The sequence below is a fragment of the Orcinus orca genome, chromosome 1, assembly GCF_937001465.1.
Source record: "Orcinus orca chromosome 1, mOrcOrc1.1, whole genome shotgun sequence".
NCBI classification, from domain to species: Eukaryota; Metazoa; Chordata; class Mammalia; order Artiodactyla; family Delphinidae; genus Orcinus; species Orcinus orca.
In genome coordinates, this window is record NC_064559.1 from 44,126,855 (window position 1) to 44,144,362 (window position 17,508).

Here is a 17,508-nt window from a genome sequence, read left to right on the forward strand (position 1 = left end):
ATTCGTAGGATACTTTCTACCCATTTCAATTTGAGATTCGGCTTTCATCTTCTGTCTTGGTACTAAAAGCTAATTCTAGTCTCACAGGTTGATGCCTCTTGATATTGTCGTAGGTTCATCCAAGTGACTGACTATGACTGGCTTCTTATTTTCAATATGCCTTTGGTATATAGATTGTATGCATGGCCCCAATTTTCCATGCCTCTCCATATCCACATCCTTCGGTACTGAATCCCCGCCACCCTCGAACACACACACGAACTCTGGGCTTGGCAAGTTGACCCAGACAGAGGCATTAAAATGCACTTGTACTTTTACACTTCCTCTCTTGACTTTGATTGCCTTGAAAACATATTTAAGCTGGCCAGAGAGGGATATGAAAGACAGGTACAAGTGAAGACACAAGAAGAGCTCAGTTGTCCCAGCTGAGTCTATCCTATATCAGCCTGCAGAAAGCTGACCCCCAAACACATTAAAGATCACAGAGTCACCTATCTGATATGCAGCTGATGCCCAGATAAGGCCAGAATTGTCATGCTGACCTATAAAATAGTCAGCAATAATAAATGTCTATTATTTAAGCCGTTGAGTTTTGGAGTAGGTTTGTTACATAGCAATGACTAACTGATATAACATCCCAATTAGTGAGATTTTGGTTGTATTTACCATGTAGTCTTCTCATGAGAAATGAACCTATAGGAAGAGCTTGGGCAGCTACACACTTACCAATGTGCCAGGAAAATATTCTTATAATATTTTGAAGTTTCTCAGAAGCAAAATAATTGAAGGGTTACTTTGGGGTAGGTTGTTTTCATTTGGGAGAATGTAAACATGTCTCATCTAAAAACTGACTACGTTTTGGGGACATGCAAACCCAATATTTGTGTTGTAAATGGTGTTCCAAACCCATTGCCGCATAGGTAGGGGGATCTTGGGCCGGCATACAGAAAATATTTCCCAAGAAACCATTGCATTCACTGTTACTTTGAGGTCTCTATGCAGAAATGTGATTGGAAATAAGTGCATTAGGGACCTCAGAAGGTTTGGCAGTGCATTTTAGATGCTTATCTGAGCCACACAAGTTAGGAATCTGGGATGGAAATCTCCTAAGAATAACCATTCTCACGAAATTTCCAATCCCTCTTTTTCTTTTGGCAGAATTTAAAATTCCATGGAAATGGCTCATGTCACAAGACTTCTGTGTGGTGTTGGCCAGCACCAGGAAGAAGAGTGGGCCAGGAAAGGAAAACCAAACCAATGTGGCTGCTTCTTTTCACACCTTTGAAAAGGTTTGGGTTTGGCTCAAACCGAGAAAGAGCACTTGGGGTTTTTATTTTGTGCCAACTCCTTGAAATACCATTCACCTGAGTCATGGAGCTTTGAGCATCGGGAGGAAACAAGCCCTTAACCACCATTAACCACTTGCTTATCTCTCAACCCCACACTAACCAAACATTCGTGAATCCCAACGTGACTTTCATCCCAGCAGCTTCTACCCTCTCCATCCTCCAGGTTGCTCCATCTGCTTTCTCATATGCAAATATATAAGGTCAGCAAATGCTCATGGGTTAAGACTTTTTCATCACCTAGTCTAATTCTAAGATGCTAATTTAAAGAGATCTTAACTTCTAGACCCTAGAATCATTTACAGCACTGAATTACTTGACAGTGAATAATATGGTAATATTTGGATTCAAAATGCAGAAACTCTTTCCCACGAAGTTAAAACAGGATAAGAGTAACCTGATTTAGTTTATTTTTCAAGTTGCCAGTGGCTGGGTACTTCATCAGATTATAGCCTGAGATGGTACTAATGAAGCAAAGGTCAGGGGTTCACATCTCTGTCTGGTTCAATTAGCATTATTATTTTTCACATTCCCCTCCCATTCCCCTCACTCTCAGCCAAGTCTCCTACAAATTAGCGCAACTGTGCAAAGGGATGTCCAGAAAAGAGAGCATAGAAAGGATTCAGTGAAAACTCACTCTTATTTCTGGAAAGCCCACTGACAGTTTATGTGCTATATTGCTGCGTATGTGTACGTGTATAAGTCTGTGCATGGTGAGGATTGTTTTGGTATGTGCAGTTATAAATATGTGTCTGTCTATCTAATCTCTCTCGCTGTCATACGATTTGAAAAGCGTGCATTGTTTTAGTCAGGTGGAAGGATTATGTTACCTGAATACCGGTATTTAATGTACATTATCACATTTATTATCATATCAAAACCAGATGTTTAAAATTTGGGCTAGAAATTCCATAACACGGATTGTATTACCTCAGGGTCACCCTACCACCTAATGCTCACTGCTCAGCTGGTATTTTGTTATGGCTCTAATAGAGCAATAATGTGCTTCCACAAGTCTTAGTCTGGTATTAGATGACATGTGGGCTAATTTTGGTGGGTTGAGCAGACGGGTAGGGGGTTATCCAAACCAGAGCAATTTGCTTTCCCAACAATAAGAAAATATGTGAAGAATTATTGCTAATAGTCAAAGCTTCTCTCTCTCTCTCACTCTGGCTTTGGCTTGCTCTCTCTCCTTACTCTTACTCTCCCTTTCATTCTTTATCTTTGGCTCCTTTATTTAAAATTTGTTGTCATTTTTATTGTCTCCAAATGCCCCTCAAACTTACTCCAGAAACAGAAGCTACCTCTAATTACTAACTTTCTTATCTCAGCAAAAGCTATTTGAAACCTTCCTCTTATTTGCCTTTCTTGCATTGCTTCTGTACTGATAAAATTAAAACAAGCAAGCTCAGAAAAGTGATAGCATTCTTGATTTAAGAAATTATAATCAATGCAATTTAGATAAGGTTTAAAAAAAGAAATAAGAGCCTATGTGGAACCAAGCCAACGACTCATCTGTTTGCATTAATAGGTTCCAGCGATGGTACTACAGGCACGGAAAGCCTGTTCGCCACTGCACTTAGCAAGCATATGAGCTTAAAAATAAACTTTGACAATGTAGATCTCTTTGTCCTTTCAGGAATGGAAAACATTATGTACTTCAAAGCATACTAAGCCTGATTTTAAAATATAGTTGGGATATTGTTACTGTGGCAATTGGGAGTGTCTTTAGGCTGCACACAGTACATGGATGCTTCGGGTGCAGTAGTACTTGAGTCACAAACTAGTGAGAGTAAATGACGCTGGTAATTTTGATATGCTCATTTATAAGGAAGAAACTTCTGTCTTTTAAGTTCTCTGGAGCACTGCAATATATTTCCTCCTTTCAATCAGGGAATTTCTTCCTGAACCAAACTGCAAAAACAGAGTATTTGAGTAGCACATTTCACTTGCATACAGCAGCGTTTGTTCATTTTTGACTGTTTTTGGACAGGAAATCAATCTACAGGGTAACATTCACACATAAAAAGGAAACAATATGGGACAATGGCTTGTTAGTACAAGTGACTCTGCTTGGGAAATTACCGACAAGAAACCTTGGAGGAAGAACGGCATTAAAGATCAAAAGCATGATGACTCCTGATGAAAACATCCCCAAATGATGAACCCACAAGCAAGAAGGAACTTCTACTGTAAGTATTTTTGCAATAATCAAGTATCTTATTATTTTCAAAACTTCTAGCCTATGTGGAGTAGATTTCCAAGCAAGTATTTGACGTAGGGAGTCTTCATTATAGACAAGTCTATAATTAAACTCAATGGGTGGTTCCAACAGAGGGTTAGTTACTGGAATTTTTTTGCATGATCTTGCAACACAAATAAACTGCACGTTGACGTGGGCATGTTTTATACAATAGGCATGTTATATCAGGCTTTTACTGTGTGATGTATTACTTCTGGCAATGCAAAATCGATCAACGTTAGTGTCTGTAAATTCCATTACATTTGGATTCTGGTCATTTGAATGATGTTTACTTTGGTTTCATGTTATGGCTAACCCTGTAATCAATTTTTTTCATAAATAAATTGACACACATTATTTGTAATTTACTTAGAGAGAATATTAGCTCTTTCCTTAGTGAATCTAATTTGTATTGTAGGGAAGAGGTGGCTTAGAATTTTAGAAATGGGGAAGGAAAGGTATGATAGTTTAAAACTTGGGAACTAAGGCCTTTTAAAATCTTTACATTTCCATAATTTCTTGGGTAAGGAGTTTTGTTTGAAAATTGTTTAGATGTCTGTATATAAGACTTCTATATAACAATATTTAGTGTTCCATAGTAATATTGTTATGGTCTTGGAAATGTAAATCAGGCTCATCAACAGCATAATCCTATGTAATTATTAAGTATAGCTAAGTCTATCTTTAGTGCCTGGCATAGAGTACATACTTAATAAGTAGTTTTTAAATGTTGAATATATCCTGGTGTTGCATAATAGGACAGTTATCCTGATTGTACAGTAATCGTTTACATAACAGGAACTTACATGAACTTACACATGAACGTGATTGAATTGTTTAACAAAGAACTGTACAATAATAGGGTTACACTGTTTTGCTGTTTTCAAGAGGGGATTTCTTTAAAAACCAGTTTTCTAATTGATTTCTATTATTGGTTGTTCTTCTTTTGAAATACAAAAAAGTTTGTCCAACTTACTGTTTATCTGAAGGGTAATGTTTTTGGAGCAAATCAGTATGTAAAATATCAACTTATTTCCAATCAGTATGTAATTTCCAGGTGCTAGTTTGTGGCATTGAGACTCGGAATTAGCAATTTTGGAGCCCCCTCTGCTGAGGAATAATGGGTAGGTCAAGACACTGGCCAAGTCCTCAAATGGGGGAGATCATTTTTATAGGTGTAAGGGGCATGAAAATAAACTGAGAGGTGAGTGGATGGAGAGATTCTTGGAGTCAAACCAAGTGTTTCTGGAGTGACAGAAGAGAAGCAGAAAATATGGAGAAAGGCATTGAGTGGGAGAGAGCTGAAGAGGTAATGGAAACTCATTACAGATGCCATCTTTGTCTCATATGATGCCAGATAACACTATTCTAGTACTTCAATGTTTTCTAGATCACTTGCTATAGATACTTGTTAAACTAAACACATGTCCTTCTGCTACCACAAGTAGGAAACAAGAATGCTGTACACATGATTTTATTGCATCTTATTAGAAGTGATGGTGGGATCCTTTGGGTAGGAGATGATAGAAGCTGTAACTAAGCAACAGTTATCATCAAGGTAAAAAGACTTTTGGATAATCATATATAACATTTGGATAAGCTTAAATTATCCCATTAACTACTCAGTTTAGTTTCCTACTTAGAGATGTATTTTACAAGTAATTTATCCAGACAGATCTATCAGAATGTAACTATAATTAGAATAAGATATTCTATAGGAATCATTTGGAAGTTCTTTTAAGAATTAGAAAGTTGGCTGATATTGTCTACGTGAGCATTTTTTCCGGCTAAAATCAACTGGATTTATTAGGTAGAATTCTGAGACCCCAGTCAAGAAATGATGCAATATTAGGGAAGTCTTTTAAGCCTTCCTTTTTAAGCAAAGGGAAGGCATTTGATTATAATCTGAAAGCCAAAGTATGGTAGAATGATTTTGAGAATTATCTTCAAAAGGAAAATATAGTCTTAGGATGTCCCTTCCTCCCCCCACCCCCAACCCCCCAACACCAATCAGGATATTGTTATTTATTTTTATTTTTTTTAAAGAAGATGTTGGGAGTAGGAGTTTATTAATTAAGTTACTTATTTTTGCTGTGTTGGGTCTTCGTTTCTGTGCGAGGGCTTTCTCTAGTTGTGGCAAGCGGGGGCCACTCTTCATCGTGGTGCGCGGGCCTCTCACTATCGCAGCCTCTCTTGTTGTGGAGCACAGGCTCCAGACGCGCAGGCTCAGTAGTTGTGGCTCACCGGCCTAGTTGCTCCGTGGCATGTGGGATCCTCCCAGACCAGGGCTCGAACCCGTGTCCCCTGCATTGGCAGGCAGATTCTCAACCACTGCGCCACCAGGGAAGCCCAGGATATAGTTATTGATAACAAATGAAAATTTGAATTTTTATGGCACATTATATTTTTCCTAGTTAGTTGTTTGACATCAGAAATATCTGTTGCCAGAACTGTCTAAAGATTTGCTGTATCAGGAGGAATAAACTCCCTACCACTGGTAGATGAGGAGGTTCAATGTGGAGGGAAAAGCAAGTATTTTGAATCAGACAAATGTGTATTGGAATTCCAGATTCCTCACTTATAAACCAGGTGACCTTGAGCAAATTACTTGAACTCTAAGCATCTGGTTCCCCATAAATGGGGTTAATAATTTGTGCCTCTTAGAATTATCGTAAAGATTAAATTAGATAATTTGCGTTAACTGCTTGGCCTGTAAGATGGTTAAACTACATGAGCTTTAGAGACTTTTCTAAAATTGTCATTCTAGTCATTCTAGATGTTTAAAATAACCTAAATTCCTTACTTGTGCTAAATGCTATCCAAAGATGCAACTCAATAGAAGTATCTATTCTCCACCTAGTGAGCTCCTCATATAAGAAAATTATAAAGCAAAGCTATTACAAGTGTAGTAAAAGAATAAGGCATTCCTGGGATAAACCCCCCTTGATCATGGTGTACGATCCTTTTAATGTGCTGCTGGATTCTGTTTGCTAGTATTTTCTTGAGGATTTTTGTATCTATATTCATCAGTGATATTGGCCAGTAGTTTTCTGTTTTTGTGACATCTTTGTCTGGTTTTGGTATCAGGGTGATGGTGGCCTCATAGAATGAGTTTGAGAGTGTTCCTCCCTTTGCTATATTTTGGAAGAGTTTGAGAAGGATAGGTGTTAGCTCTTTTCTGAATGTTTGATAGAATTCACCTGTGAAGCCATCTGGTCCTAGGCATTTGTTTGTTGGAAGATTTTTAATCACAGTTTCAAGTTCAGTTCTTGTGATTCGTCTGTTTATATTTTCTATTTCTTCCTGGTTCAGTCTCGGAAGGTTGTGCTTTTCTAAGAATTTGTCCACTTCTTCCAGGTTATCCATTGTATCGGCATATAGTTGCTTGTAATAATGCAAGAATTCTTCAATATACACAAATCAATCAATGTGATAAACCATATTAACAAATTGAAGGAGAAAAACCATATGATCATCTCAATAGATGCAGAAAAAGCTTTTGACAAAATTCAACACCCATTTATGATAAAAACCCTCCAGAAAGTAGACATAGAGGGAACTTACCTCAACATAATAAAGGCCATATATGACAAATCCACAGCCAACATTGTTCTCAATGGTGAAAAACTGAAACCATTTCCACTAAGATCAGGAACAAGACAAGGTTGTCCACTCTCACCACTATTATTCAACATAGTTTTGGAAGTTTTAGCCACAGCAATCAGAGAAGAAAAAGAAATAAAAGGAACAAAAATTGGAAAAGAAGAAGTAAAGCTGTCACTGTTTGCCGATGACATGATACTATATATAGAGAATCCTAAAGATGCTACCAGAAAACTACTAGAGCTAATCAATGAATTTGGTAAAGTAGCAGGAACCAAAATTAATGCACAGAAATCTCTTGCATTCCTATACACTAATGATGAAAAATATAAAAGAGAAATTAAGGAAACACTCCCATTTACCATTGAAACAAGAAGACTAAAATACCTAAGCATAAACCTACCTAAGGAGACAAAAGACCTGTATGCAGAAAACCATAAGACACTGATGAAATAAATTAAAGATGATACAGACAGATGGAGAGATATACCATGTTCTTGGATTTGAGGAATCAACATTGTGAAAATGACTATAGGACCCAAAGTAATCTACATATTCAATGCAATCCCTATCAAACTACCAATGGCATTTTTCACAGACCTAGAACAAAAAATTTCACAATTTGTATGGAATCACAAAAGACCCCGAATAACCAAAGCAATCTTGAGAAAGAAAAACGGAGCTGGAGGAATCAGGCTCCCTGAGTTCAGACTATACTATAAAGCTACAGTAATCAAGACAGTATGGTACTGACAGAAAAACAGAAATATAGATCAATGGAACAGGATAGAAAGCCCAGAGATAAACTGACACACACCTGGTCACCTTATTTTTGATAAAGGAGGCAAGAATATACAATGGAGAAAAGACAACCTCTTCAATCGGTGGTGCTGGGAAAACTGGACAGCTACATGTAAAAGAATGAAGTTAGAACACTCCCTAACACCATACACAAAAATAAACTCAAAATGGATTAAAGACCTAAATATAAGGCCAGACACTATAAAACTCTTAGAAGAAAACATAGGCAGAACACTCTATGACATAAATCACAGCAAGATCGTTTTTGACCCACCTCCTAGAGAAACGGAAATAAAAACACAAATAAACAAATGGGATCTAATGAAACTTAAAAGCTTTTGCACAGCAAAGGAAATCATAAACAAAAGACAACCCTCAGAATGGGAGAAAATATTTGCAAATGAAGCCATTGACAGAGGATTAATCTCCAAAATTTACAAGCAGCTCATGCAGCTCAATATCAAAAAAACAAACAACCCAATCCAAAAATGGGCAGAAGACCTAAATAGACATTTCTCCAAAGAAGATACACAGATTGCCAACAAACACATGAAAGGATGCTCAACATCACTAATCATTAGAGAAATGCAAATCAAAGCTACAATGAAGTATCACCTCACACCCGTCAGAATGGCCATCATCAAAAAAATCTACAGACAATAAATGTTGGAGAGGGTGTGGAGAAAAGCGAACCCTCTTGCACTGTTGATGGGAATGTAAATTGATACAGCCACTATGGAGAAGAGTATGGAGGTTCCTTAAAAAACTAAAAATAGAACTACCATACGACCCAGCAATCCCACTACTGGGCATGTACCTGGAGAAAACCATAATTCAAAAACAGTCATGTACCACAATGTTCACTGCAGCTCTATTTACAATAGCCAGGACATGGAAGCAACCTAAGTGTTCATCAACAGATGAATGGATAAAGAAGATGTGGCACATATATACAATGGAATATTACTCAGCCATAAAAAGAAATGAAATTGAGTTATCTGTAGTGAGGTGGATGGACCTAGAGACTGTCATACAGAGTGAAGTAAGTCAGAAAGAGAAAAATAAATACCCTAAGCTAACACATATATATGGAATCTAAAAACAAACAAACAAAATATGGTTCTGAAGAACCTAGGGGCAGGACAAGAATAAAGACGCAGACGTAGAGAATGGCCTTGAGGTCACGGGGTGGAGAAAGGGTAAGCTGGGACAAAGTGAGAGAGTGGCATGGACATATATACAGTACCAAATGTAAAATAGATAGCTAGTGGGATGCAGCCGCATAGCACAAGGAGATCAACTCGGTGCTTTGTGACCACCTAGAGGGGTGGGATAGGGAGGGTGGGAGGGAGACACAAGAGGGAGGCGATATGGCGATATGTGTATATGTATAGCTGATTCACTTTTTTATAAAGCAGAAACTAACACACCAATGTAAAGCAATTATACTCCAATAAAGATGTTAAAAAAATTAAAAAAAAATAAACAAAACAAACAAAAAAAAGAATAAGGCAATCAGAATGCATGGCTTGAAAGTAATAAAGTTTTTTTGTGGTGTTTTTGATGTGTTAGATGGTCTAAATTAATTTGACGGACTGTTCTGTAGTCTTTGATGACTAAGATAGTGGAAACACTGGCCAATTAATTCCCCCTTTCATCCTCTGTTAAATCATTTTAGGAAACCCACCATAGCCAGCAAGGTCATTCTCAGGAGAAATGGTTTTGGAGAGTTTAAGGACAGAAAATTGTTCATCTTCAAAATGTTTCCTATGACATCTTCCCTTGGTGCCTGCAAAAGTCCAAGTTTTAAGTGGATGGTGTATGTCGATGATTTAATTTATTGTGTCCATTTGTTATCAGCGTAAGCGCAAAGCACTTGGCAGAACCATCATTTTTACACTACTGTTTATACTAGCTTAAGCAATGTTTGCGCATCACAGATATGAAATAACAATCTAGCTGTTAGATTTACTAGCTGGAAAATTACTATGTATTTGGGAGAGTGTCAGCAGTGGCTCTTAAAAAAATATTATCTTGCATCTGTCTAGTGCCATTTTCTTTTTAAAGTGTTTCTACATATATAATTTCATTTTTTTCTCACCTCTGAAGTAGAGAGGTTTGCACATTAACTTCATTTAGTGCATAATATGAATAATAAGTCAGAGATTAGGCAGAATTGTCTAAGGAGAAGATCAAATATGAAATAAGACTTTGCATCTAGTGTAATTTATCTAGTGGTTTGATGACTAGCTCTGATTTTTATCTAGAAATATATGATTCATCTGCTTCTCTCATGCCTTAATAGGACCCTTAAACTTGAGCACTAATTAACACTTACCTTGTTTTGTGCCTTCTGCAGAGACCCAACCAATCAGGCACACAAGAAGAGATACTGCAACTAGGTTCAACCCCAGTTAGGTGTGCAGAAAACCTGCGTGTCTGGAATTCTCTGACTCCTATACTATCAGTGTATCCCAGACACTTCTAGAGAGTAAAGGTGCTGATATTTGCTCATTAAATTTGTTGTTTTACAAGGGAGTCAAGACCACAGGCACACTCTTGGCCATCTTCCTTGTCTAAAATGACATGGATTTGGACAATTTTTTTTATACATCTTATTTTATTTATATACTATATAAATAAATTTATTTATATATTTGTATATATATTTGTGTGTGTATATATATAAATAAATAAATACACACACACACACACGCACACGCACACACACACATACGTATAACCAATTAACAAATTGGCAGTATCAGGTAAAACTCTGCTCTATAACTCCTCAAAGGCTGATAAGCTACATCTTGAGACTCAGGGTATGGTTATATCTGTTGATTTGTGTCTAATAATCAGAAGTCTTCTTGGTATGATTGAAGATTTTAGCCATTAAGAACCACAATTTACAGGTGCAAGAGAAAACCAGAAAACTATATAGCAGCAGGGTCCAAATATCTTACACAAGTTATCCACTAGGTGATTTTGAAATGTGTTGATTTTTTCTCAGCAGCTCCGTCTGTGCAACATTCTTGTAGCTCAGTTCTTAATTTTCATTTAATAGCTTAACGTTGCCACATGTTCTGTATAATACTTTTGGTTGATGGCATTTTATGAAAATATCGGCTTGAAGAGGAAATCTTGGAATTGAGGGTTTAGATGCAGTTTGAATTGAATAGATTGAAACTTAGAGAAAACCTTATTCTGTGAGAATATGGCTCACATAGTGTTATCCTTACTACTCCTCCCTCGTGTGAGAAAAACAACCTCTAAGGTTAGACTTGGTGCAGCAGAGCTAATGGAGGTGCCGTTACAGGTCATTGAATTGTATGGTGCCAAAATGTTTAGTTTTCACTAGGCTGTTTTTGTTGTTTTGAAACCCGAGGTGAGAGGTCAAGATAAATTGAACAGTCATGTATAAAAGCAGATGGTAAACTTTCCACACCTTGACATTTTAGAGTTCTGAGTAGTGCAATCTTGGAAAAGTTTTTGCTTCTTTTCCTTTATGTTTTTAAGATTTGTTTTATTTTTGAGAAAGGTACAGGATTCTCACTTCTTCAGGGTAAGATAGTCTGCTCACAAAACACAGATTTTTATTTTGTATATATATTTTAAACTATTAAAAACCTACATAAAGTAAAATTCACTAATTTTTGTGTGCATAGATCTGCAAGTTTCCACAAATGTATAGAGTCTTGTAACCATCACCACAATCAAGATAAAGAACAGCTCCTTCATTGCCAGAATATTCCCTCATGCTGCCTGTTCGTAGTAAAAGCCTCCCCCATCCCTAATCCCTGGGAACACTTACCTGTTTTTATCTCTATAGTTTTGCCTTTTCCAGAAAGTCATATAAGTGAAATAATACAGTTTGCACCTTCTGAGTCTGGTTTCTTTCACTGAGCAGAATGCATTTGTGACTCATCCATGTCTATCAATAGTTTGTTTCTTTTTATTGCCAAGCAATATTTTATTGTACCAGAGTTTGTTGGTTTATTCACCGATGAAGAACATTCAGGCTGTTGCCAGTTTTTGGTGGTTATAAACAATGCTGCTCTAAACATGATACACTGTAAATGCAGGTTTTTGTGTGAATGTAAGTTTTCATTTTTCTAGGGTAAATGAATTCCTAGGAATGGGATTGCAGAATATTGTAAATGTACATTTAACTTTATAAGAAACTGCCAAACTGTCTTCCAAACCGACTTTAGCAATTTGCATTCCGACCAGCAATGTATAAGAGTTCTAGTTTCTTGGCCTCCTTGTCAGCACTTGGTATTATCAGTCAGTTTATTGTTTGTTTTGTTGTTTTTATTTCTTATCCATTCTAAGAAGTGCGTAATGGCATCTCATTATGGTTTTTAGATGGTGAGCATTTTTTCACGTGCTTATTTGTGATCTGAATATCTTGTTTGGTGAAATGCTCAAATCTCTTGACCATTTTTCGTTGGATATTTGTTTTCTTATTGTTATTCTGAGAGTTCTTTTAAAATTATGGGTATAAATCTTTTGTTCGATTTGTAATTTGAAGATATTTCCTGTAGTTTACCTTTCACTTTCTTAACCATCTTTTATAGAGAAAGCTGTTCTAGTTATGATGAGATATAATTGATCTGTTTTTTTCTCTTATGGATCAAGCTCTCAGTGTTACGTCTAAGAATTCTATTCCTAAACCAAACTCATGAGCATTTTCTCCTGTGTTTTCTTTTGTCAGAAGATTTGTAATTTTATGTTTTACATCTAGGTCCATGATCCACTTTAATTTTTTTATAAGTTATGAAGAGTGGCTTGAGGCATATATTTTTGCATAAGAATATCCAATTGTTTCAGCACTGTTTGTGGGAAAAAACCTATCTTTTATCCATAGAATTGCCTTTGTACTTGTATCAAAAGTCAGTTGACTGTATTTTAGTAGGTCTATTTCTAGACTCTCTATTTTGTCCCATTAATTTATGTGTGTATACTTTCACTAATACCATACTGTCTTAATTAGCATAACTTTACAGTAAGTCATAAAACCAGATAATGTAAGGCCTCTAAATTTGTTCTTCTTTCTCAAAGTTGTTTTCTACATCCTTTGTCTTTCTATATAAAATTTTGACTCAACTTGACAATGCCTATAAAAATCTTGCTGCAAGTTTGATTGGGATAAGAGGTAACTCTATAGATAAATTTGGGGAACATTGACATCTCAATGATATTTGAGCCATTTAATCCACTTATTTAGCTCTTGATTTCTTTCATCAGTATTTTTTATTTTTTATCATGTAGACTACATTTTTTGTTAGATTCATACCTAGGTATTTCATTTTTGGGAGCTCTTATAAGTGGTACTTTACAAATTATATTTCTTATTTTTATTGCTGGTATATAGGTGTATGTTAGATTGTTTTTGTGTATTGCCATTTATCTTGCAAATTTGCTAAGCTCATTTCTTAGTTCTAGGAGCTTTACCTGGATGTTTTTTAGGTTTTTTTATTTAGATCATACAGTGTAGGAATAGAGACAGTTTTATTTATTTTTTTTCTTTCCAATACATGCGCCTTTTATTTCTTTTACTTGCCTTATTGTACTGGCTAGGGCTTTCAGTACTATGTTGAGTAGGAGTGGTGAGAACAAACATCTTTGACTTGTTCCTGATCTTAGGTGGAAAATATTGAATCATCATCATTAGATATGGTGTTAGCTATAGGACTTTTTGTAGATATCCTTTATCAGGTTAAATAAGTTTCTTTCTATTATAATCATTATAATATATGATGCAGTTTGCTAAGAGTTTTTATTATGGGTGGATTTTAATTTTTTTCAAATCCTTTTTCTGCATCTATTGATATGGTCATGTGGGCCAAAAATATTATAAATGTAGTCAGTAATCATATTGCTGGTAATATTAATGTTGTTATCTTGAGATTATTCTCCATGTAACATGAATAAAAAAATGAGTAATTATGGTATACTCTAATTTTATCATCTTTTGTGACCTTGAGAAGCAGGATTTTTATGGAAAAAATGAGATACAGATGATATGGAAGAAGTTAAGCATAAATGTTTTAGTACTGAATTTGAATTGGAAATATCAGTATTAACATAAGGTATTTAATATACACACATATATAATATATTATATATATGCAGTTGAGAACATATGTAATAGAGTAGGTATGTAATATGTATGATATAGATATAGTTATAAATATATTTCTCAGCTGTGTCCACTGGAAGGGCTTTGAAAAAATTACCAAGCACCCAATAACAATGAGAATCTTTAGCACCAAAACTGTGGTCTTGATATACTGTTTTCCCACTAAAGAAGCTAAGATAGCTTTGGGAAATGTGTGATGGATCCAAGTGTGGATAAAGATATGCAGAAAATGAACATGGAACATCTTATATCATATAGTGAAAAGGCCCTTAAGGCTAATAGGGCTATATCATTGATTCATGAATATGAAACCAATTTTAAAAGGCTACTATTAGCTAAAAATGAGACAATTTGAACAGGATAATAATTGCAATGAACTAAATCCATCAAATGTTTAAATCCATGAGTTCATAATGATAAGAAAAATTAATTGAAGATTCAGGGAAGACCTTTTATTTTAGTGACAGTTTAGCTGAAATTGAGGGATAAGTAGGAAAGAGCTAGTGAAGACAATGGAAGGAATATACGTGCACAGCCAGAGGATGGGAAGAACTTTGTCCTGTGTAGCAGGAAGACAGTGAGTGAAAGAGAGAGAGGTTCAAAATGAGATTGGAGAAATATACAGGACCAATCATTCAGGGCCATGTAGTCAAGCTTAGGAGTTCATCTTTCATTTTAAAAGCAATAGAAACTTCTTGAAAAGTTTTATGTAGCGAAGGGGCATAATCAGACTTACAGCTTTAAAAGATCGCTCTGACTGCTACATGGCCAATGAATTGGAGGAGTTAAGAGCAAAATCAGAGAGAGAGAGAGAGAGAAAGAGAGAGAGAAAGAAAGACAGAGAGTGTTAAGAGCAGTGAGAGATGAAGCTGGCTAGGTCTGGTAAGCACTCATGGAATGCAGTTCTCTTTTAACATGAAAAAAAAAGGAATCTAAGAAATACTCATCACTCTTTGGGTATTTTATAATCTTCTACCTCCTAAGTACCTGAGAAAATGAGCCCTTTTATCCTTATTCCACTATTCCACTATTATCAATAACTGGTTTAGTATGGTTTCCTCCAACAGAACCTAGACTCCATGTAAATTTATAATAAAAAAGAAACAAACACAGATATAAAGAACAAACTAGTGGTTACCAATGGGAAGAAGGAAGGGGGGGTGGTAATATAGGGTTAGGAAATTAAGAGGTACAAACTATTATGTATAAAATAAGCTACAGGGATATATTGTACAACACAGGGAATATAGCCAATATTTTATAATAACTATAAATGGAATATAACTTTTAAAAATTGTGGATCACTATATTATACACCTGTAACTTATACATCAACTATACTTCAATTAAAAAAAAAGAAAAAAATTAGGAAGCCCTTTTCTGTCTGATAGAGTGATATCACTTTGCTTTTAAAGTCTTCTGAGTAGATAAAATTACCTACTTTTACAGTTTGTTTTTCTCTTTTCTGAAGCAAAATATAGACTTTTCAAAAAATAAGATGCAATTAGAGACTGTGTTTCTTACTGAGTTCACATAAAGAAAAAACATCTATTTCTATGTAAAAAAGAGTTATTTCTTTCCTTAAGAAACAGCCATGAGCAGGGCTCAGATAAGGTGTCCAGTATGACAATGTCAGTTGTGAATGGATAGTGCCTGTTAATTGCCGAATCTGTTCTAATTGGTTGGTGCTGATGCATTAATGTTTGTTAAATATTAAACACTCTGCTCATGAATATTAACATAATATTTAAAATTTTCATTTGGAACATATTTCAATTAATTCATCTTCTGTATGGCTGGAATTAGAGGTTGAGCATTCAGACATACCAAAGCGTTCCTTTTGGGTGGCAGGGAGGGAAGACTGTTAGAGAGATTTAGTTTAGAGGTTGTAGGTCATCTCTTCTTACATTGTCAATTTTTCAGAATGCTTGGTTATTCTCCATGGAGAATACTCCAGCTGGTTTGCCTCTGTTATTCTTTTCTTCCTTTCTTTGATGCGATATTATTTTTTTGCTTTTAAAAAAGAGACCATAATTTCTGACCATATTTTATTAAGAAAAGAAAAAGTTAAGAGGATTTAGTTCAACACGAGTCATCATAGATCTATTGGTCAAAGTTCATAGTATTAACTGTCTTTTCCTCCCTTGTTGAATGAGTGTGCATTTTCTACCATATATGCCAATCCTTTGGTAGCTCGATAGGTGTCCTTCAGATGTGTGATGTTTTGGATATTTTCAGTGGGGGCATTCTTTAAGGATAGTTTTGTACTGTGAACTCCGTTAATACTGGGACCAATTTATTGAATTGGGATCAGTTTATTGAATAAGTGTATCAAGCTTGGAAATATTATTAATAATCAAAGATAAAGTCTGACTACAAAGACTTTTAGACTACCTTTCTTGAATGTCTTGTAAATTGGTTAAACTCTAGTGACAACACCTATTTTCTTGTGGGGCTCATATACCATCTCAGAAGCCAATTTCAAAAGAGCATTCCAGAAATATTTTCAGCATCAATACCTTTAGATCTCAGTGGTTTTCCAGGGTGAATATTTCAGGATGGTAATCATTTGGATGTATGAATTCTAAAAAGTTTCCTTATGCTTTATTCTTTGTTCCCATCATGTACTCTCAAACAAATAATTGGGATTAAAGACTGTCCAACTAAAATGTCATACATAGGATATCACCTTTTAATTTCATTTTATAAGACTCCTGGTCTGCCTTTACTCTAATAATCAAACACATTTCAATAGTGATGAGAAGATTTAGTCATTTCAATAATTTTAAATGATCCAAGTTAAAAAGAATCACAGAATGTATATTTTCATTGATAGATGATACCTGGATATCGGATTAAGAACATTTATTTTAACTTTACAGTAATTGTCTTCTATTTTTGGACAGTGAGAAAATTATGCTTGAGGTAGTCATGTGAAGTACTTATGATTCTCTACCTATAAACTCAAATGTTTAAGAAATATAATTTGACTTTCCTATGAAGTGAACTTAACTTTTATTTCACGTTCCCTATTTTACTTGGGAGAAATTTAATCTTGGGTTAATTTGGAGTTTCTTCCATTGTTTCAGGGTCTTTTCAGTCAATTCAGGATCTTCTCAAATCCCAGGTTTGCTTCTAGGTCTGGGAGCTTTCAGAGGTCCAAGTCCTTGGCATGGATATTTTGACATCTACCTCGGTAGCACTAGTTGTGCCATATCTGGTTATCGAGTCCTCACAAGTTTTATCCTTCTTGCCCTAAACATCAGGACTCATCAAGTCTGTTTGACAATTTCTGAGCCCCTCTCAGGAGACATGAGAAATGTGTGGCTGTTCCCTTGTGCTATCCTGGGTCCACAGGGGCTCTCTGATGC

At 35.6% G+C, this 17,508-nt stretch overlaps 1 protein-coding gene across 1 annotated transcript in view; it reads left to right on the forward strand.

The window, feature by feature from the left end:
• Positions 1-3,123: 3,123 nt before the first annotated feature.
• The window catches only part of KCNK2 (potassium two pore domain channel subfamily K member 2), a 231,297-nt gene continuing 216,912 nt past the window's right edge, over positions 3,124-17,508 (forward strand). The window contains exon 1 of the mRNA XM_004275241.3: positions 3,124-3,538. Coding sequence (XP_004275289.1) covers positions 3,505-3,538 — 34 coding nt within the window. The 5' untranslated portion in view covers positions 3,124-3,504. The remainder of the gene's footprint in view (positions 3,539-17,508) is intronic.